Source organism: Urocampus carinirostris, chromosome 3 (assembly GCF_059441175.1).
Source record: "Urocampus carinirostris isolate Australia breed hairy pipefish chromosome 3, RoL_Ucar_1.0, whole genome shotgun sequence".
NCBI lineage: Eukaryota > Metazoa > Chordata > Actinopteri > Syngnathiformes > Syngnathidae > Urocampus > Urocampus carinirostris.
In genome coordinates, this window is record NC_142351.1 from 30705118 (window position 1) to 30728719 (window position 23602).

At 39.8% G+C, this 23602-nt stretch overlaps 1 protein-coding gene across 1 annotated transcript; it reads left to right on the forward strand.

Moving 5' to 3' along the window:
• Window positions 1–907: 907 nt before the first annotated feature.
• On the forward strand, window positions 908–20902 carry cdk15 (cyclin-dependent kinase 15). The gene is made up of 14 exons (XM_088329937.1): window positions 908–977; window positions 9274–9564; window positions 9651–9779; window positions 9875–9969; window positions 10045–10124; window positions 11407–11501; window positions 11583–11645; window positions 11732–11855; window positions 14276–14396; window positions 15783–15876; window positions 15938–16001; window positions 18332–18380; window positions 19581–19723; window positions 19802–20902. Exons 2-14 carry the CDS (start codon window positions 9379–9381, stop codon window positions 19912–19914), a joined length of 1356 nt encoding a protein of 451 aa, XP_088186063.1. The 5' UTR covers window positions 908–977; window positions 9274–9378; the 3' UTR covers window positions 19915–20902.
• Window positions 20903–23602: the final 2700 nt, after the last annotated feature.

The window sequence follows — 23602 nt, forward strand, 5'->3', positions numbered from 1 at the left end:
ACATCTATGTATGATAAGCAACATTAAATTTACTGAACGTACGGAAAGAACTAAGAAGGATGCCGGTAGGATTATTTGGTGATGTTTATTTTGTGGATAAAATAAACTTGTTCGGACAAATTACCTTAGTTTTTATTCTACATAGTCTGTCTTTAGTTGAGTAAATAGGTGCAGCGTTGGGTTTGTGAGGTTTATCATCACTTAAAAAGGTGAACAATTAGCTGAGTTTAAAGGATATGCTATTGGCAAATGTTTTTGTCAGTTCAGTCTCATTTGCAGTAGAAATTTTATAACTTTAACCACATAACATCAACAATTATTTATTTGGCTTTAATTGAGCATTATTTTATCATCTTTACAAGCAATTTTTGCCCCTCACATGAAGGCACATGAGGTGTATGGTGTGGCGTCACATTTGCAGGAGCAGTTTGACCAATTTGAACATTGGTGATAAAATGTCAACACGCCCACTCAGCCGCACGCAGAAATTGCCTGTGTGTGTATGTACGTTATTTAAATTGGCACGATAAGAAACGAGACAGACAGAAATCTCCCTCGACCTCTGCCCTTGTTCCCCCATTTTCCCCGTCCCAACCGTCTACTCGCCCCATTTGCTCGCCGCCTTTGTCCGCCATCCTCTCGTCCTTCTACTGCACCCTCCTCCCCCCTCTAACTCCCACATCTTCCCTCAGCCTCCTTCCGTCGTCCAATTACGTCCCTGTCGCTGCCTCGTTTCTCATCCCGTTGCCAGGGGCTGTCACATTGAGCGGTGGAGGACGCTAAACTATTTCCTACCTTGCGTCGCTCTCAGGAAAGCCGTGCATGCTTTAATAAATGTCGATTGAAAGGTCTGGGAGGGACAGGAAGAAAGGTCGAATGCTTCCAGTAAATATTTAAAGGCTAATACGGTCGATGGTAGCAAACCACACGTGTACAAATTGGATTGTACAAAAGAAGAACCAGGCATGCCTATCGAGGTTGGTTGTGCACCATTAGACCATCATCCGCGATGAAACACGAAATCGTTTTTAGGTGAAATTTCCCTTTTAGGCGGGGTACATTGGCACACGAGAATGGAAAACCCAAAGAGTAAGATTGAGCCTAGACAGAGACTAAAATCCTGAAATGGTGATGATATTCAATGTTGTTCCAGCCTGGGACAGTAAATGGACGGCACTTGATAGAGCGGATGGACAATGACCCAAAGCCTACAGCAAAATCAGCCCATAGTTTATTAGGGCAAAGAAGTGGAATAATCTGCGATGGCGAAGTCAATCTCCAGATCTCAACCCAACCGAGCATGCATTTCATTTGCTCAAAACAAGACTTAAGGCGGAAAGACCCACAAACAAGTAACAACTCAAGGCTGCTGCTGTAAAGGCCTGACAAAGGTTTCTGCTCAAGATATTTCATTTCAAGTCCAGTATGGTTGGATGAAAATTGTGTGTCCGTCCAAATATTTTCATATTACATATATATATATATATATATATATATATATATATATATACATATATATATATATATGTATATATATGTAACCACAGTGTACCCGTCCCACCAAAGATCCACATTCACGCTGGACTGGATGATGAGGCTTTTATTACAGTTGCTGCAATGGGTCACAAGATATCCACCCATCTGGTTAGCAGCTCCGCTGGCTTTCAACACGTTAGCAGCGCACTGTAGACTGCCCAAAGCATTTTCTTTACAGTTGAGATACAATACAAGTTCAGAAAATCAACCACAACAATTATTTTTACATCCATTTTAACAAGATACTTTTAACAAGAGATCGAATAGTGTTTTTTTAACGTTTACAATGAATTCAACATATTTTTCTTTAATCTGAATTTTAACCAACATCATCCTTTTTATATATATGAGAAAATAGTAATAATTACAATAACGAGTATAAAAACGGATACAATTTACCTGCAATGGGTCACAAGATATCCACACATGTGGTTAGCACCTCCGCTGGCTTTCAACACTATAAGGGGGATTAGCATTTTAGCACAACGTGCAACGTCTGGCGAAACTAACATAAATGACAGCAGAAACAAAACGAAAATAGATCCAAACAGCTTGACAACATCAATCACATTACTGTTGATGTTGAGAGATTTGTCAGCTGTGGTTTAAAATGTTTGAAATTAACTTTTTGCAGAGCACCAAAAGATCGTGGCTTACCGTTAGCAGCGCACTGACTGCCAACAATATCCGCCTTCCGGTCACAAAATCAGAAGCCAAACCAAACCTTACCTCATACCAGCAGGTGGCACTGTTGGACTCGGCACTGCAGGACGCTCACACATAAACTAAACAAACATAATTCGGCAGGAATTTCATCAAAACAAAAGTTATGATTACACCCGTTACATATATATATATATATATATATATATATATATATATATATATATATATATATATATATATATATATATATATATATATATATATATATATATATATATGTATGTACAGTGCATCCGGAAAGTATTCACAGCGCTTCACTTTTCCCACATTTTGTTATGTTACAGCCTCATTCCAAATTATATTCATTTAATCTCTTATCTCAAAATTCTACACAAAATACTCCATTATGACAATGTGAAAACGTTTTTTTTTTTTTTACTTTTTTTGAATTTATTAAAGATAGAAAACTAAGAAATAACATTTACATAAGTATTCACAGCCTTTGCCATGAAGCTCAAAATTGAGCTCAGGTGCATCTTTTTTCCACTGATCTTTCTACAGCTTAATTGGAGTCCACCTGCAGTAAATTCAGTTGATTGGACATGATTTGGAAAGGCACACACCTGTCTATATAAGGTCCCACAGTTGAGTGTGCATGTCAGAGCACAAACACCAAGCATGAAGTCAAAAGAACTGTCTGTAGACCTGCGAGACAGGATTGTCTTGAGGCACAAATCTGGGGAAGGATACAGAACAATTTCTGCTGCTTTGAAGGTTTTCTATTTTTAATAAATTCAAAAAAGTTTTAAAAAAAAACTTTTTCACATTGTCATAATGGAGTATTTTGTGTAGAATTTTGAGATAAGAGATTAAATTAATACAATTTGGAATGAGGCTGTAACATAACAAAATGTGGAAAAAGTGAAGCGCTGTGAATACTTTCCGGATGCACTGTGTATATATATAAAATATAATCATATAATCAAACCAACGCTTGCATGAGCCTTATCTTTGATTTCACTGCTATGTTCCTGTCCCTCCAGCTAAGTTTAAGTCTGGCAAGTGTGGCTGTGGTTTCAGCTATCCTGGCCATGATATCTGGTTCTGACCCCTTTTCTAATATGACAGCTGCTCGATTTTTACATTTGGTGACAGATTCTAGCTCTCTGTAGTTGATGGTGATGTTTGTGTTTATACCTTGGGGATTAATGGTCATAACTTTAGTTTTTTTCTGTGTTGATTTCTATCCCATACTGGGTTGATGTTTTTTGCCAAGCCTATCGACCAGATCTCTGAGTTTCTGTTCGTCTCATGCCAATCCGGCAATATTACCAGCAAAACGGAGGTTAGTGATGTTGTGTCCCCCAATGCTGACTGTAGCTTCATCTTGCTACAGAGCTTCGGACATGTTCATCGCCAGGAAGATGTTGAATTAAGTTGGAGAAAAAAATGCAGCCTTGTCTCACACAGACTGTGGTTCGAAAGCATGCTTAATTGGTACCATCGATCAGTACCGCACTGTTGGCAATGGCATACAGTTGTTCAATGGTCTAAACTTCTGGCCCATGTTGTACTTCCGCATGGTGGCCCATAAACGGCCCCCTTTTAAAAATCGACAAAAACGTGACAGAGGTTTTTCTGGTGTTGTTGAAACTTCTCACATTAGATGAACATATGAAAAATCTGTTGTGTGGTACTCCTTCGCTCCCTGAAACCTGCCTGTTCTTTGGCTAGGATTTTTTTCCACCTGCGGTTTCAGTCTGTTATGTAGGCATAACTTTACTCGCATGGCTAATGAGACTGATGATTCTTTAGTAGAAGGTTTCCTTTATTTGATAGCATAATTATTCGTGACTTTGTCCTTGCAGATGGCCACTGTTCTGTTTGTCAGATCTTTCTACAAATCTTTGTTAAGATGTCCATAGTTTTCTCACCATCGTTTCGTATGAGTTCTGATTTAGATGTTGTCGATTCCTGGAGACTTTCTGTTCATCACTAAGTAATTGCTGCCTTTACTTCTTATCTGAGGATAGGAAAGTCGTCACTTTCCCCTGGGCATGAATTCTTAAGGACCTCTGGGTTTCCCTGTGTCGGGTGGATGTAGAGTTTGAAGCAGTATTTGATCCATTTATTCATGGTCTCTTTTTGTTCAGTTAGCTTATTCACTACCTCATCCCGAATGCTGTGGAATTTTGCCTGTTTTGTTTGTGTGAGGTCTTTTACTGGAAGGTTTTGTTAGAATTGTTCTTCTTGTTCTTGGGATTCAATCCATTTCTCCTTTGCTTCTCTCAAGCTTTTTCTAATTTTCTTGTTGGCTGCTTTATACTTGCCTGTTCCTCCAAGTCTGTTTCTCTTCCTCTTTAGTTCCCGCCTCGCGTCGCACTGTTGGAGAATTTTGTTTGTAACCCATAACTTTATTTTCTTCCTGTGTTTTCCTACAATTCTTTTTCTTGCTTCAGTAATCGTCTCAGAGAACTTGCTGGTCAAGGATCTGCTGAAAGGTGCCTCGACACTTAAATACTGATTTAATTTTTACGTTAAGCTATCACGCTAATGGCTAAGTTATGTTACTGTTTTGAATACACAAGTACACCAGTCTGATTCATTTTCACGTGAATTCCAACTGACAGAACTGAAATAAATGAAAATCTCTTAAGCATATGATTCAATGGCTGGGATACATTATTTTTTATGAAATGAAATGATCTGCATTTTTATAGCGCTTTTCAAGTCAATAACTTCCCAAAGCGCTTTACAATGTGCTCCACATTTCCCAATAGCGGCCTTGCAGCCATGTAAGGCGCTAACCTGCTTATTGGGGGTACCAGGGGTTCAGTGTCTTACCCAAGGACACTTCGACATGTAACACGGACAAGCCGGGATTCGAACTGAGATCCCTTGATCCCAAGACGAGCACTCTACCTCCTGAGCTACTGCCGCCCTAAATGCCCCTTATGACACAATTATCTGTTGTTGTGAGTCAGGTGAGTAGCTATAAGGGCACACATTCTCTCACGAGAGTGAATTTAAACATACATATTCATGCAAAAAGAAAAATACAATTTCAAACTAAACTCTAAAATCAATCTTGACCCTTAAAATGGTCTGGAATTGACTGGCAAAAAGTTCCCAGCTCAGTTAAAAAACAACAAAAAACGAAATATTAAAAGACCAGTACGTACCCAGGCTGCCGATACAATCTTTAATACATCTCACTGTACTGCTCTCTGCTGGTCGTAGTTAAACATACACTACATTTAAACCCCAACAACAACATAACATTGAATTTAAATCACTTTCCACTTCAGTTTTGAGAAATCTGTCTCCATTGGTGGAGTAAAAATATCAGGCTAACAGAAAAGTACTCAGGTAACCCACAGATATAAAATAACACTCATCAAAGCAGTGTTCCCAACCTCTGTTGAGCAGAAGTGCACACAAAAAAACTCAAGGCACGCTGTCTGCTGAAAAAAAAACGAATCAATTTAAATTTATTGATTACTTTTATTTTTAAAAGGAGGAATTATTATCCGTGCAGCACGGCAGCTGAGTTTTAAGCACGTCCACAGCAAAGTTCTGAGGTCATTGGTAGAATTCCAGCTAACAGCGTTCCCTTGTGAAGATTGCATGTTCTGTTCGTACTTGCCTGGGTTTTCTCCCCAATTCCAAAAACATGCACGTGAAGTTGATTTACCAGTCCAAATTGTCCCTAGGTGTGAATGAGCAAGTGAGTTGTTTGTCTCTGTGCGCCCTGCGACTGGCTGGCAACCAATTCAGGGTGTCCCCTGCCCGAAGATAGCTGGGATGGGCTCCAGCACCCCCCGAGACCCTAGTGAGGATGAGCGGTGCAAAAAATGGATGGTTTTTGCGTTGCAGGGCTGCAGGATCCCATTCCAGCTATCTTAGGGCATTATAAATGATCATGTTGCCTAAAATGTTCTTTAGGCTTTCTTATAATTTGTGGTCCCTAGGGTAGCACGGAGGCACAGTGTTTAGCGGGTGTGCGGCACAGTTCTGAGGTTATGAGATCAAACCTATTGTGTGGAGTTTGCATGTTCTCCCCGTGCTTGTGTGGGTTTCCTTCGGGCACCCCGGTTTCCTCCCACATTCCAAAAACATGCCTGTTAGGTTGATTGACCAGTCCAAATTGTCTCTAGGTGTAAATGAGCGAGCGGATTGTCTGTCCCTGTGTGCCCTGCGACTGCCTGTCAACCAGTTCAGGGTGTCCCCTGCCCACTGCCCGAAGATGGCTGGGATGGGCCCCAGCACACCCGTGACCCTACTGAGGATAAGCAGTGCAGATAATGGATGGATGGATGAATTGAGGTCACTGTGGTACATCAAGAAACAGCTTGTTGATTTTGGTGAATATTTCCATTTTAGATTTTATTTTATTTTTAACCTTTTTTAAGGGTTAGGTTTAATTCATTTTCATTGAATTACAAAAATAAGATAAAATAAGATAGAAAAGATCTGCTAATGAAACAAAAATATTTTACTGCACCCTAACTTTAATTTGTTTTTATTTTAGTTTTTCTTCAGTTTAATGAAGAGAGATCATGATTAAAACCAGCAACAAATTGTGGAATATTTTTACTTTATATAAGTTATTTCATTATTTTCAGTTGTGCAATTTTGAACAGATTTATCAAACAAAACAAGTTATCTAATTTAATACATTGCTACCTCTATTTACAAATGTCTCTATTTACAAGTCTCAGGTTACAAAGTACCTGAACGGGAAAATATTGCCTCTTGTTACAAATGCGTTTCAAGATACAAAGTCAAAAATACATTACAGTACGCCTGGCCATTCTCCGCTTCCATAGTTCTACCTGTCAACCCAACAATGTCTTCGTTGTCCCTTCCCACTCTGTAAGCACCTGCCAATCCAGTGCGTATTCTCGAACCCAAGCATGCTCTTCGTGTCCCCTTCTCGGCATGCTCTCCGTGTCCCTTTCTCGTTCTGTAAGCAGTCTACAGTACTGTTATCCCACAAAAGATATGCAGAAAAGCGTACAAGGGGAAAAGAAGAAGAAGAGTCTTTTTCTGGCCATCGAAACTAGCAAGAAATAATAGAAAGGTATGAAAAGACAAACCGCCCTACAGGAGTAGTTCAGAGACGACAAGAAAGAGGATGCAGCCTTCATTGTATCAGCCAAAACTAAATACATCTAAAGATTTGTGGAAAAAAAAAATCACCCAGGAAAAATTTTGGCTGGTCTGGGTATCACTTATTATGATGACGTCTGCCTCGAAGATTTCCGACGGATTGTCAAAAGCAGATGTCATTGGATCAGTTTTTCAAGAAATGCTCTTTTATGATGTATTTTATATTTTTGCCGATTTGTGGAAGTGTGTGTGTGTGTGTGTGTGTGTGTGTGTGTGTGTGTGTGTGTGTGTGTGTGTGTGTGTGTGTGTGTGTGTGTGTGTGTGTGTGTGACAGGTTCTGAAACAGCTGAACCAATTTTCATGAACCTTGCTTTTATTTTATCACCCCTCGCGGTCCCTGAGGTCTTCTGGCAGCGGTTTGTTAAATGTTCCCAGGGTGAGGACCAAAACCTTTGTTGAAGCAGCATTCAGCCATTTTTGTCCTCAGCCGGAGGACATTAGGTCTGGAGGGACGCTTGATTCTTTTTTAAGAGGAGGCTCAAGACCCACTTTTATAATAAGGCTTTTAAATGATCATTTTTATTTAGTTGGATGTGTTTAACTTGTAACATTTTACTGTAACATACTTTACTCTTTACTTCAGATTTTTACGTTTTGGGTTGCAGTCATTTTTTATATCTAGTTTTTATCATGTCAGTTTTTTCTGTTTTGTGGGCAGTAGCACACTGGTTAAGTGTGGTTCATGGGCTGAAAATTCTCAGACCATCTGTTGCCGTGCCTATCAGTGTGGATAAGCCTCCCTTAGGTCCCTTTCTTCACATGGTTAGTCTGTGCATTGTCAAAATCATATATTTTTTTCTATTACTATTTATTTTGTTTTTACTGTGTTTTAACCATTTTTGGTGTCTGTGTTTTTGATGTATTTGGGGTTTTGGGTTGTTGGGTTGAGGTAAAGGGGGGGATTTCAATTGTATTTTATTGTATTGTATTGTATTGTACACTGAATGTTTTATACAGTACTTTGAGTGGCATTCAGTGCCTTGATGGTGCTTTGAAAATAAATTTGGATTTGATTACAGAGTTATACTTTAGGCCTCCGTGAGTGTCTTTAGCTAGGCTTCCTGTCAAGGCACCCCCAATAAATATCAACTCTGTCGGAGTTGATAAAAATATAAACTCATTGCTGACAAAAATATTCAAGTAGAGGCATTTAAAAATGTTAAAACTACTGCGCGAATGTAGGAGCCCGGCAGCCATCTTGCTTGGCCGCCCAGGCCGTTCTGACTACATCCGGGTCAGCAGACGTATTTATTGAAAGGTCACGCATGCGCAGTAACATACAATGGAGTCGCGCATGCGTTTTACATTTCATACAACGGGAAAAACATTGAAAACGTATTAAAAACAATGGAATTAGACTGAAAACATAGATCTTTGAAAATGTGACTATATGTGTGTGTGTGTGTGTGTGTGTGTGTGATGGCTACTTGTATATTGAAAATAGAAAAACAGGTTAAACAAGTTGATTTCATAGCATAGGAATCTGAGAAATACTAAAAGTAGCTTACTTTACAACACAGTTTTTGAGTTTTCAGTTTGGGATGATCGACCACTCCAAGCAGGCGAATCCAATCTTCTATTGGCCTGGCAACTCTGGGCCATTTTGATTGTTAGTATGTAAGAAATAATAAAAATGGTATCCTGTCACCCCCTACTGATATTGATATATTGATAGAGGTAACAGTTACTCGGCCGACCACAGCACACTGTGCCCTGGGCACAATGGTTGAAAACAGCTTTATAGTACAAACTAAGTCAGTCTACTTGGTTATTTCCTTATAAATGCCAAACAAAAAGAAAACCAATTGGATGGCTGCAATTGGTGCAAGTTCTTGACTGTGCCCACTGGAGAGCAGCAGTATGCTGCATGTTGAATGACACTGTTGTTCTTCTGCCCAGGAGGGGGTGGGGGAGAACTAGTCATGAGACCATGTTTGCTCTCCTCCAAACAACCCGTTGGTCATATGAGTAGTAGAAGAAGCCCAAAACAGGGAGGAAACAGCTATGGGCCGCTTGTCCCGCTGGGTAAGGAGATGCTACTGTGTCCAAGCTGAGGAGGACGAAGGGGCCACCGCACAGGGAGTGGCCCCAGAGGAGGACCAGGAGGAGAATGAACATGTGGAGGTGTTGAGCTTGGTAAATAGAGGAACCAAGAAGAGCAACAGTTCCTCATCACTGCCAGCTCATGAGGTATATCATCAAAGTTATTGAGGTTTTGATGATTTTATTTTTTTCTTAACTGATTGCTATTTTTTGTTGGCATGTTCTTGGCCAAGCTGGATCTGGACAGCGGGCCTCAGCCTCACTGGTTCCACACGCTACAGATGCGACGGCTTCGAGTGCAGCGAGGCCGCAGCAACAGTGATCCTTGGAGCCAGAAGAACTGCCAAGACCCCCTTAACTTGGTCAGATGATGCCCGGGCTCAATTCTCAAAGCTCAACTCAAGTCTGAATCAGCTCCACAAAAAGTATTTGGATATGTGTGTGTGATTAATACCAGGAACCAGGACTGCAGTTTGGGACAGCTAACTCGTACGTTAGCCTGGAGAAACTCGGCGAAGGCTCTTATGCATCTGTCTATAAAGGCATCAGCAGGTGAGGACTCAGATGTTAATTTGGAGCTGTTCAAAGTTTAAGATGACAACGATGATGCTTCATTTTTTTGTCTAGAATCAACGGGCAGTTAGTGGCTCTGAAGGTTATCCAGACAAAGACAGAAGAGGGAATGCCGTTCACTGCTATCAGAGAAGGTGATCTGGTTGGGGACACTAAAATACACACAACAAACACAGATACAAACTGTTTCTATGTAGTTTGAGGTGTGCCTAGACTTAACATGACTGAATTGTTATTTCTATTTTGGCATCGAACTGTATTTCAATTGTATGCGCTGCCAAATGCAAACCTATTCAAAATGTGTATTTGACGTCTCTCTATAGGAGTGCGTGACTCAAAGGGCCAGTGTCTATTATGACCACTGGATGTAGCTGTATTGTGTAGCGCAAACGAATACCAACCACATACTATACAAAGAACATGCTATGTACATTATTTGGACGTATAGATATCCAATATAATTCCTAATCTTTGTCATAACATAAATATGATGTATTTTGATGTATTTCCCACGATTTGGGTATTTTTCTCTTCAGTGCTGTGGAGTCCATTTCTATGCTAAGTAAAAACAAAATTGAGTGTTCACACCTTCACACACTGGTAGTGCTACAGCCCAAATAATAGTGGTTTGCGGGTAAAATTAACTGGTGAGGTTTATGAGGACACTGCTTTGTAAAAAAGGGCATGTATTGAAAAAGATAGTTACCACTTTTTGAATTTTTCAAAGCTCTAACTAGGCCATATGAAATGTTTACTTAGAAATGTTTTTAATATGTATATACGGTTCAAATAGCTTTCTTAACAGGCACTTTTTAGGACGTACCGTCCTAAGGGTCGGGGGGCACATTTGGCTGTTATAAATAAATTAAAAACTACAGTATATGTGTATTGGTAGGTTTGATGCTACCAAACATTTTGAGTAGTTGGAAGTTTAAAAACAAATATGTATAAATGGCTGAGTTATCACACGTTAAAGTTCACGTCCAAATAATGTACCCCAACTTGCATTGTGTCGCAAAAGAAAACTCATGCCACGCAGATTAAACATCTCTGTTGTGTCATTCTAATCCCATTTTTGTCACAGTTTCGTCATGGTTCTCCAAAAAAAAAAAATCTTGGTTTAACATGTTTTCGTTAACATTACCTAGTGCCATTTCTTCATTTATAAATTCATCCCAACGAAATTGCTAATTGCACGGCCCCAATTTCCATCATCATATTGATTATGCAGATACTATACCTCCTCAAAACGACACATGCATTATTAGGTGCAATAAATATGTGGCCCCACCACCTGCCCCAAACCTATCCGCGCCAGACTCAGTGTCACATTTTGTCATTCACAGACAATGTGACAATAGACCATTCTTTTGTGCATCCTTGTGTGTGTGTGTGTGTGTGTGTGTGTGTTTGTAGCATCCCTGCTCAAAGGCCTTAAGCACGCCAACATTGTCCTTCTGCACGACATCATCCACTCCAGAGACTCGCTCACCTTTGTCTTTGAATACGTGGTGAGACCAATTGGTGGTGTGCACCCGTCGGATGGCCTTGAGCTCCATCAGATATTCATTTGCCAATGTTTGTGATTGCAGCAGACGGACCTGGCCCAGTATATGGACCAGCATCCTGGTGGTCTGCACTCTCACAATGTGCGGGTATGTATGGGTTCATAGTTGTATAAAAATGAATGTAATTTTAACTTCCCATCGAAGGATTAGGAATATGGATGTTCTCCTCGTAGATCTTCATGTTCCAGCTGCTGCGCGGACTCACTTTTATTCACGAACGTCGGATTCTCCATAGAGACCTGAAGCCTCAAAACCTGCTCATTAGCTACTTGGGGGAACTTAAACTGGCAGATTTCGGTCAGTTCCTACAGTCGGGTGAAGTTCATATCCGGTGAGGCACAGTCAGATCTCCAAATAAATGAACCTACCACCATTTGATTGGCAACATTTAACGTGTTAAGTTTAAAAACCCACTTTGAAAAACTATTCAAATGGCATTACCTTTACTTCCAGGCGCCGCTCCTTTTGAACAAAAGTATAGATAAAGTGTAGAAAATAAGCATTCGAACACCCTGCTATTTTGCTATTTCTCCCACTAAGAAATAATAGGGGTCTGAAATTTTCATCATGGGTGCATGTCCAATGTGAGAGAGATAAACTAAAAATAAAAATCTAGAAATCACAATGCATGATTTTTTAACAATGTATTTCTGTGATATAGCTGCAAATTAGTATTTAGTATTTCTCCCACTTAGAAATATGGGACGGGTCTGAAATTTTAATCGTAGGTGCATGTCCACTGTGCGAGAGATAAACTAAAAAGAAAAATCCATAAATCAACATGCATTATTCTTTTTAATAATTTATTTGTGGGATATAGCTGCAAATAAGTATTTAAACACCTGAGAAAATGAATGTTAATATTTGGTACAGTAGCCTGTGTTTGTTATTACAGAGGCCAAACGTTTCCTGTAGTTTTTTACCAGGTTTGTACACACTGCAGGAGAGATTTTGGCCCACTCCTCCACACAGATCTTCTCTAGATCAGTCAGGTGTCTTGGCTGTCGCTGAGAAACACGGAGTTTGAGCTCCCTCCAAAGATTTTCGATTGGGTTCAGGTCTGGAGACTGGCTGGGCCATGCTAGTACCTTGATATGTTGATATGCTTCTTACGGAGACACTCCTTGGTTTTCCCTGGCTGTGTGCTTCGGGTCGTTGTCGTGTTAGAAGAACCAGCCACAACCCATCTTAAATGCTCTGACTGAGGGAAGGAGGTTGACCCCAAAATCTCACAATACACGGCCCCAGTCATCCTCTCTTGAATGCATTCCAATTGTCCTGATGTGCAGAAACACACTCCCTAAGCATGATACTACCACCCCTACACTTCAGAGTAGGCATGGTGTTCTTCAGATTGTACTCTTCATTCTTCTTCCTCCAAACACGATTAGTGGAATTATGCCCAAAAAGTTCTATTTTGGTCTCATCTGACCACAAAGCTTTCTCCCCTGACTCCTCTGTATCATCCAAAGGGTCATATGCAAACTTAAGACGGGCCTTGACATGTGCTGGTTAAGCAGGGGAACCTTAGTGTATTACCTAGAGTAATCTTGGAACCGGTGGTCTCAGCTCTTTTCAGGTCATTGACCGACTCATGTCGTGTAGTTCCGGGCTGATTCTTCACCTTTCCTAGAATTATTGAGACCCCACGAGGTGAGATCTTGCATGGGGCTCCATTCCGATTGAGATTGATCGTCATGTTTAGCGTCTTCCATTTTCTAACGATTGCTTCAGCAGTGGACCTTTTTTCACCAAGCTGCTTGGCAATTGCTCCGTAGCCCTTTCCAGGCTTGTGGAGGTGTACATGCTTGTCTCCGGTGTCTTTGGAGTCTGCCATGTTACAAGTTCAAGTCTTGCTGATTGTATGGGGTGGACAAGTGTCTTCGTGCAGCTAACCACCTCAAACAAGTGCATCTGATTCAGGATGATACATGGAGTGCAGGTGGACCTCTAATGGGCGGACTAACAGGTCTATCAGGCTCAGAATTCTAGATGATGCACAGGTGTTCAAATACTTATTTGCAGCTGTATCACACAAATAATTTAACCTATATTTTATGATGACAATATCTGTGTATTATCTGCCGTCATGTAGGTTTTAGATCAGGGAATGGTGTCATAATAGTCTGTGGTTTGCAATAATCTGTGGTCTGTGCAGCTCTTTCAGACTCTTTGTGATCAAGGGCTATACAAATAAACATGACTTGACTTGTTAAAAAGACATGCATTGTGATTTCTGAATTTTCTTTTTTGTTTATCTCTCTCACCATGGACATGCACCTAGGATGGGAATTTCAGACCCCTCCATGATTTCTAAGTGGGTGAAAGAGCAAAATGGCAGGGTGTTCAAATACTTATTTTCTTCACTGTAACTTGCTCGTAAACGTTCTCATTGTTTTCCTTTTCCTTTCGTCTCTCCTGAGATACTAATGAGAAGTGATTCTCGATAGCTGCTTTGTCTCACTATACAGTATCAATAGTAACTGTGAAAATTCAGTAATTTTGAAAAAGAAACACACAAAATTGTAAAGTTAAATGCGAAAGATTGAATAAATATAACAATTTAATATTTTTCTAGTTTTACATATTCCACGATGACAGGTGAGGCTGTGCCTCACCTGCCTCCCCTGACTGCACGTCACTGAGTTGCTAGATGTGGACAATGTACAGTCACATTGCCATGGCAACACCGACCCACTTTCTGGATCCATGTGCAGGTCTGGCTCGTTCCAAATCCATCCCCTGTCACAGTTTCTCCTCAGATGTGGTGACGCTGTGGTACCGTCCTCCCGATGTCCTGCTTGGGTCCACTGATTATTCGACAGCACTTGATATCTGGTGAGGTTTGGCTGCGGTGTCGCCATCAAAATCAAAAAGAATTTCCGTCCGTCAGTTTAGTATTGAGTCATGTGCAGCTCAGCAGATAAGCATTTCTGAAATCACAACTCTTCAGGTAATTACTTTGTTGGCTCTATGTGATTGCCAGTTTAATGATTAGAAGTAGGTTTAAATAGACTCTGTCAACCACTAAAAAAAAATAGTTTATTTGAAAATCACAATGGTGCGCTATTTTCAGAACAGGTCCACCGGCACCTCGGCTGTTCTTTTGGGGGTACCCTGGTATATGTGACAAATCTTATTTTGTCTAAAATAAAACTTTGAATAAAAATGGTCCCAAAGTGCTCATAGTTCAACCAAAGTCACAGGTATGCCCTTTTAATGCTCTAAATCTCATGACCGGTACAAGCAGAGGACCCCAATGCGTAACGTTTCATACAAAGCTTTATTAAGGGATCGATACAGGAAACAGAATCAGATACGGGTAGCTGGGACAGGAGAACGGAGCTTGGATCAGGGATCGACACTGGAAACAGATTCAGGATTCGGGTACCTGGGACAGAAGAACGGAGCTTCGATCAGGGATCAACACAGGAAACAGAATCAGGTTACGGGTAGTCGGGACAGGTGAGGGGAGCTTGGATCGGGGATCGATACAGGCAACAGAATCAGGATACAGGATACAGGACATGTCGGGGACAAAACGGGAGCCAGAGTCAAAAAATGCTTGCCTTCAAAAGTGCGGAGGTTCGCTGACGGGCTGACCAGAAGTGAATGCGAGTACTGAGTTTAAATAGGAGGGGAACCAATCAGGAAATGAGCAGCAGCTGGAGCCAAACGAGCAGGCACACGTGAGGGCAATGGGAAAATCATGACACTAAATGTCATAATGTGCATTAAAAACCTCAAAATGTAATATGGCTGTCTCAGAAGTTTATATCATTTGATAAATATTGTTATAATTAAAATAAGTATGTGATAATAATACTAAGCAAAGAAACAATGTTGGGGACACTGGGGACAAAAGCGGCACCAAGTCAACACATTTTCATAAGTAGTGCCTTTTTATAATTTAATACATATTATCATTAAATTTGCAGTATTTTTGTTTGCCGAGCTGTATAAAAAAGCCTGAGGAGCCGCATATTTGCCCACCTCTGGTTTAGGGTCTGGAATACAATCTGTCCAATATTGTCACTCGTGATGGAGACTTGTTTTAGAAAATGCCTTTCATCCACGAGAGAACCAGCATGTAGTATAAATTACATTCGAAATCTTAAACCTCATTGACATGGCCTCTGTTGAATTTAAGACCATGTTCCCAAAGTGGGTCTTACTTGAAATGTAAGTTTAAGACATGTGGACCTGATTCCGAATTGTGTCCAGGGGTGCTGGTTGTATCTTTGTGGAGATGCTGCAAGGCTCTCCAGCATTCCCAGGAGTCACTGACGAGTTTGACCAGCTGGAGAAAATATGGATGGTAGGTGCAACAAACCTACAGACGAAGAGAGACTTCAAACCATCATCGTGTGCTCTCATAGGTGCTCGGAGTCCCATCTGAAGATACCTGGCCTGGAGTGACACGGCTGCCCAATTACCAGTCAGGTTGTCATACTCAATTCCCATGTCTCCCATAGATTTTATTTAGAGATGACAAGTTGGATTGGTTTGGTTTGTTTCTTACTGCAATACAGCAACAAACCCACCATATATCAGAAGGAATATAGAACTAAAGTCTTTGAATTGACAGTGTGCATTATTCAGCATCTCCTGGTGGTAAAATAACTAAATTCATTTTTTGAAACAGCATATTGATAGAAAATAAATACAAAAGGACTTGCTTTGGTCACTTTGAGTCTCCATAGTGTAAATTCTTCCTTGTGCCTTTAACACTCGTTTTTGGTCGCATGAAACAATACAGCGACATTTAGTGTTGAAAAAGTACACACTATCCCTTCAACGTGCATTCCTTCAAAGTGCATGACAGTGATGGATAGATTTAGAAAAAAAATATCCTCAAATACAGTAGCTAAGTTTGTGAATACAGAACTACAACGATTCATGATTGACAACATATTGCCTATAAATGATATTCCACTTGTGCCAACATTTTGCCAGAATGTTTAATAATGTCATGCCGGCTTCCGTCAGTGTTGGGTGTCGTTGCTGTGTGGACATGTCAAGTGTCATTGCTCATATTAATATTAACTTTTATTCTATTTGTGCACAAGTTATGTGACATCCACACGAGAAACGGCATTTTATCACATGCATACAGCAACAGGGCATTGGGCACTGCTTTTGGCACTAATGGAACCCCATACGGAATAGCGAATATAGTCTGTAATGGTTGGTTGGATCCGTTAACCACTACGGTCTTAGGGGCACCATTTCCTGTGGTGTGTCTTGGGCAAGTACAGCCTCCCAGCACCCATCCCTCTCCAGACCAACAGATGTTTCCACCTGGTCTCGAATCGGGGACCTTTCGCGTGTTGGGCAAATGTGCTTACCACAGTACAACAGACACCGATAAATTTACATTTGTTTTTTAATTTATATTTTGTATTTTTTTGTTATTCATTAGTTTTATTATTAGTTTAGTAGTTCATTTCAGCCGTTTCTAGCCTTTAGAGAAAAGCTGTATCTAAACATTATGTTTTTTTATTTCATTTTATTGTTGGCTACATTGCTTTTCTCATAACGACTGCACACATATTTTTGATTCTGTTTAGCGAGAGGGGTTGGAATTTAAGGGTGTTTTATTCATTTCCGGGCAAAATGTATTTGATGATATTGTGGTGCACTGAGATTTGTGTTGAATGTAAGATGTATTCAATAGTGCAGGTTTTTAACATGTGTTGAAACTAAAATCCGCTAGAGAGTGCTAAGACACTAAAAGTGACCATTCTGATAGACTCTCCCTTTAACCCCGATTAATCATTTAATTTGAGAACCTCTTGCCGTTATAATTTTGGATAGGACTCTTTTTGGTAAAATAGACATTTTTAATGGGTAAATACAAGTCCATTTATTTTGGAGTAAAAGTTTACCAAAATGCATATTTTATCAAGATATGTTAATAGTTTTTTTTTATTTATAAAGGCCCGGTCACACAGCCTTTCACGGGCGTATCGAGGCTGAATCACGGCCAGAAATTTCTGCCCGTGAAGCAGACGCGGTGGAAAATGTGCAAAGTTGGCTAAACCCGCTGTTTACCCGTGGTATGCCCGCGAAACAGACGCCGGCGACTGTTCCACGTCCTTATCGCGGGTAACCGCGGCTGCATCGCGGTACACACGCTAATGCACGTGATAACACCGCGATACAGGCGCAGAACAAACGTGCTATGGCCGTGCTCCACCTGCGATTACCCGCTAAAATTTCGCGTCCTACCCGCGTGTAACCACGCCCTGGCCGCGGCCCTAGCACGTCGTTCCGCGTCTGTACCGCGTCATTACCTCGTGTGTACCACGTGTGCCGCCGGCGGTTACCCGTGGTCTAAAGTTTTGAGCAGCGCAAAACTTTTTCAACCGCGTGTGAATTTCTTGCCGCGTGTAAAGCACTGCTGTATCTCGTCTGTATCGCGATCTCAAACCGTCCAACAGCGTCTGCTTCACGGGCAGAAATTTCTGGCCGTGATTCAGCCTCGATACGCCCGTGAAAGGCTGTTTGACCGGGCCTTAAAGAAGGCTGGGTTGTCCATACTAATATTGGGTATTGTTTGATGAAAATGTTTTTTGTGTGGGTAGTCGTGAGGAACCAAAGGAATTGTTCCCACAATATTACAGATTTTGATCTAAAAATATATAACTTAGTCCCTTCAATTTTCATATTAATCCTTAAATATTGCTGATTATATATTTGCTCTACAAGTGAAGAATCATGACAGTTTTCATGTATTAGGCAAACGTTTTCACTCAATTAATTTGTTCCAGATTGGTCGCTTCATTCAAAACCGAAGCTACTTCGTAACGTCTGGAAAAGGTAAGAGAGGAAAAAGTTGACATGATAAGAGTATAGTATGTAGTGGCAACTGTGTGGAAAGAATTTCATTGTGCAGGGAATATTTGTTCTTTACTGTGCATATGACAATAAACACTTTGAATCTTGAATTTGAATGCTTTTAGTTAAAGTTAGTCTGATTTGTGTGTCAGTTCTGTTTTTTTAGGATTAGGATAGAGGTGGGCAGTAACGGAGTACATTTACTCCGTTACATTTACTTGAGTAAGTTTCGGGAAATTTTGTACTTTGTATTTTGAAATGCCTATACTTTTACTTTTACCTGAGTAAATCTGTGAGGAAAAAATCTTTCTTTTTACTCTGCTACATTAGGCAACATTGAAGTCGTTACTTCGTTACTTAATAAATCCCCTCCACGTAAGTACGCGTAGGTCTGTCTACACTAAGGCGCATTTATTTTGACGTAGAACTCCGCCAGGCTCTACAATGTCCAACCAATCAAACGTAGCAGTCTTGTTACATGACAATATTCAACTTCAGGGGGTGAAAAGTTGTTTACCGATTAAATGAATGGAAAACGTTGCTTATCAATACCGACTATGAAAACATAGAAGAGGAGGAGCACCCCTGGCCTCACAAGAAAAGCATGCATGTTCCCCTTTTTATATGTAAATATATATATATATATATATATATATATATATATATATATATATATATATATATATATATATATATATATATATAGATATATATATATATATATATATATATATATATATATATATATATATATATATATATATATATATATATATATATATATATAATTATATAATTATATCATATCTACATTTTTATTTTATTTTTTGTTGATTGGATAATTTGACGGTCTGATTGGTTGTTTTAAAAAAAAAATCAAGTACTTTTTTACTTTTACCCGAGTATGTATTTGGATAACTACTTTTACTTCTACCAATATTATTCTGAAGTAACAGTACTTTTACTTGAGTAAAGTTTTTGGCTACTCTACCCACCTCTGGATTAGGAGTCCGTCTTTTTATTTTGAAATAATGTTCCGTTTTCATGCAATGTAGAGATTACTTGTCTGACTGTGGCCATAAAATATGAAGTCGAAAATGCTAAACTTTAAGAACTCTAAATTCTTTTACGGATATATTATTTCGAGCAACTAAACAGGACCATCTTGTTCATGTTCATCAGGTTGAGTCGACTCCCACGCAAAACCGAAGACCTGGTTCAGAAGATGCTGGTCCTAGCGCCTGCAGACCGCATCACGGCACCAGATGCACTGCAGCAGACCTATTTCAACACGCTACCCCCACCGGTCATGCACCTGAGGGACAGTAAGTGCCAATCCTGACTCACATTTACGCGTTAAAATTATTCGGTATCTCAGGTCAATCTCTCTCCTTTTTTTTTAGCCGTGTCCATCTTCAAAGTCCCCGGCATCCGCCTGGAAACCGAATTCCACGACACTTTCATTCCTAGCAAGGGAGTCAGGCCTGCGCTTTTTCCTGCTGCCAAGTTTTGGTGATGCCTTAGTGCAGGCATGTCAAACATATGGCCCACGGATCAGATCCAGCCAGCTGGATTGTTTAATCAAGCCCACCGCAGAATTCTGAGTTTGTAAAAAAAAAAAAAAGCAAGTCTCTAGCTCATATCTATCAAAAGCCGGATTTTTGCAGTAAATACAAACCAAATGCTCCTTCCTGCCGCTAGAGAGCAATAGAGTTGTAAAAGAGGTGATGTCCAGTCTGGTTCTGGGTTAAAGAAAATATTTTCTGGTATTTTTACAGTTTAAATAGGCCCAGCCTAGTAGTTTAACCTGATGTTATTGCTTGTTCACTCCTCAAAATCTTATTTGGTATTTATTTTTTATTTACTGTATTTCGAAGCAATTTGACAACTGAGGCAAGCATATTTGTAGTCATAGCTTCCATTTCAGTTAGTTTATGTTTGTGGTGAGTTGGTTAAGATGTAAAATTCCATTTACTCAACTGTTATAGTAATATCCACCAAGAAAATAATATTTTCCAGTTTTTGTGAATGTAATGTGTTGTGCTTGGAAAAGATCCCGCATCATCAGTGAGATTACAGTGATCCGTAGGGTAGGGTTCAAATATAGGCAGAATGATAAAGCAAACAATCTAAATATTTGGCGTTGACTTTTTCGTACTGATTGGGCCAACCAGAGAACATACTGTTAAGTCTGGATCCGGCCAATAAGCCTAATTGAATTTGACATGCCTGCCCTAGCGGATGTTTTTGAATACACACAAAGAAATTGTCGGTCTATTGTAGGCCGATGATATCCTCATGATAACACAAACTGATTAATGACCAAAAGTCACATCAAAATGGAACTTTGATGTAAATAGTTAACAACGGCATTGAATGGAGGTTATTATTGTTGCCGTTGTTTTGCTATATTGAATACTGAATTTTCGCCAAGGATACATAGTTTCCTGCTGTTCTGTGAAACATATGTGCGAATAAACGCATGCACGTGAAGCACTTTAAGTACCAGAGTTTTTATATCCATGTTTTTCTTTGATGAAGACCCAGTCCATTTTTACAGACAAGCATCCTTAACCAGTTCTTTACCGAAAATCTTTGACATTGTATTCAGTAAAAAATAAAATTAAGAATGAAATTCCTGTCCCATTGTCAGATAGAATTGGCAATTTTGAGTTTTTTACCTCGATTTATCTTTTTAAGCTTTTTCTCATACTGAGTATTTTGTTTTATTATACTTTGGAAATTATATTTCTTGTATAATAAAATCACATTTTTTTCTTATTACTGTACACTTTTAAATTAGATTTTACTTGCAAAATAAAAAAAAGAATTCTTCAGAAAAAAAAAACGGGAAAAAAATGTAATGCCCTTAAATTCCCAAAAGGGGCACTACATTGCTTTAGTGTTTGTTGTAACAGACGATAATTATTTCTTTTAAAGGTTGATACTCTTCCATGTTAAGTTTTGGTTACGGTAGTTGATTTGTTGATGTGAGTACTAATTCGTTTGGGAACACAAACACATTATATATGATGCAATAAAGAGTGTTTATTACAGGGGTGGCGAACAAGTTTGACACAAAGAGCCAAAATTTTTAACTGTGAGAGTCAAAGAGCCACGCACTGACCTGCCATGACAGACAGACACACACAAACACACACAATTAAAAACCTATTATTTCCCATAACGCACTCCTCTCTTTACAATACAACAAGTATTGTTCTTGTGTTGATTTCAAGGAAAGTGTCCACCCTCAATACACAAAAAATGTGTGTAGGGCCACAAAAAGTTAAAAGCCTTTTAATGAATGCAACACATTTAACATGTCACGTATCTATATTATTGTCATGTAGCGGAGCGGTAAACAGGAAATAAGGACCCATTCACGTCGACATACTCACAATTCATTGGGAAAGAGGAGGAGGGCGCACAATCGATCCGGGAATCGATGGTCGCAGGAGTGGATTAGAAATCCACACAAAAGAAAAGAATGTCCAAAACCAAACGGATCCGATCAAAAACAAAACAGGATCAAATACGGGCAGATTCACAGAACTAGGCATCTCAGTAGCCTAGATGGTAAGGCGCCCGCTTTGAGACTGGGAGGTCGGTGATTCGCGCCCCGGCCGAGTCATTCCTAAGACTTAAAAAGTGGTCGGCGGCGCCCTCTGTTGGCTGCGGCTGCATCGGCTCGCTACAACGGGTCAGGTGCAATCGACATTTCGTTCTGTGTACATTGTTACACAGAATGACAATACAAGGAAATTATTATTATTATTATTATTATTATTTTATAAGATTTAACTGAAGTCTCACATAAGTTTCACAGACGTTTCACAGAGGTTTAACAAGAATAACAAACGCTCCAGCAAAGCACAGTTCAAAGGAACGCGTTTAAGTACTCCAAAAGCAATCAGTCAAATGCGTCTCAGCCGGTGTTCGGGGAGCAACTGCGCCAGAACCTGGTGCCAGCCAGCTGGGACCAACTGGGCGCCATGGCAACAGCGCCAGACGTGACAATTATCCATATTTGTGTAGTGAATTTGGGTGGTCAATAAATTATTAGAACAAATTATCGATTAACAAATTTAAGAAACTCGGTTTTTACATATTTCTATCATGAAAAAGCTTTTAGTTAATGTGAAGAATGGCTAAAGAACAAGTCAATTTGAATTATTTTCAGCTTAATATCAAAATGACTAGGTTGGATGCAGCGCGTCCTGTGGAGTATGATGCACCGCTTGACTAGTCTGTTGTGGGATACCGCCCTTAAAGAAATGCAATCAAGAAATCCAATATTTCCAAAACACAACAACAAAATGGAACGTGCCTATTATTTGGGCAACAAAAAGAGTGCAATAAAGCGCGACATGCATTTATAAAACAATTAAAACAGCAGCTTTTGAAAATGTAAAGTATATAAAATCTAATTAGCACAATTTATTTTGATTTCTGTGCAAATGTCAATCAAGTCAGTGAATGGGTAAATTGCAGCAGCATCCTTCTCTCCCTCTCTTGATACCAAGCAAAAAAGCACAAATGATATCCCTAAACATTCAAAATATGTACGGACAAAAATCAGAAATCACCTAATAAAAACAGCTACTTTGTTACTGAAATAGGGCCTATGACAGTATTGTGTTCTAAACGTTTAATGTGACTTCTGTGTTTAATTTAGGGGTTTAGCATTACACTGTGACGCTGCCACTTTAAAAAGGGACGGAGCTTGGGCCCTGCATAGCTCGGTTCTAACACAGGAAACACAGGAGAGAAGGCAAAGCAGGCAGAGAGGTGTGACGAATTAGTTGAGATGTAATATGTATTATACACATTTTACAGCATTGGAAAACGTGAAAAGAAAAAAGATCACCTCCTTCCTCCATCTTTTTAATTTTTGGGAAAAACGCCAGGTAAACACTCGGCAGGGCTAAGGAGCCGCATGGGGCTCCTGAGCTGCAGGTTGCTGCCCCCCGATCTAGGGTAAGATGTTTTAAACTACAAGTATTCTGCAACAATGATGTCCCCATCAAACAAACACAAGTCTTGTCTCAAAGCACTCTTGTTCTTAGGCTTTGTTTTTCCAGGTTCAGATCTTGATCATTTGGATGACATACATTCATTATGTTTACGGTGCACAATCCTTCCTCTGGAGTTTTAGTCCCATGGTCCCCAACCCTTTTCTATACAGAGGACCGGCATAGTTT

Excerpts from the sequence above, each read along its gene's own strand:
- cdk15 (XM_088329937.1), top strand. The coding sequence starts at position 9,379 with ATGGGCCGCTTGTCCCGCTGGGTAAGGAGATGCTACTGTGTCCAAGCT. Across the intron at positions 9,565-9,650 it reads CATCACTGCCAGCTCATGAG|CTGGATCTGGACAGCGGGCC; the intron begins GTATATCATCAA and ends TTCTTGGCCAAG. Across the intron at positions 9,780-9,874 it reads GCCAAGACCCCCTTAACTTG|GAACCAGGACTGCAGTTTGG; the intron begins GTCAGATGATGC and ends GATTAATACCAG.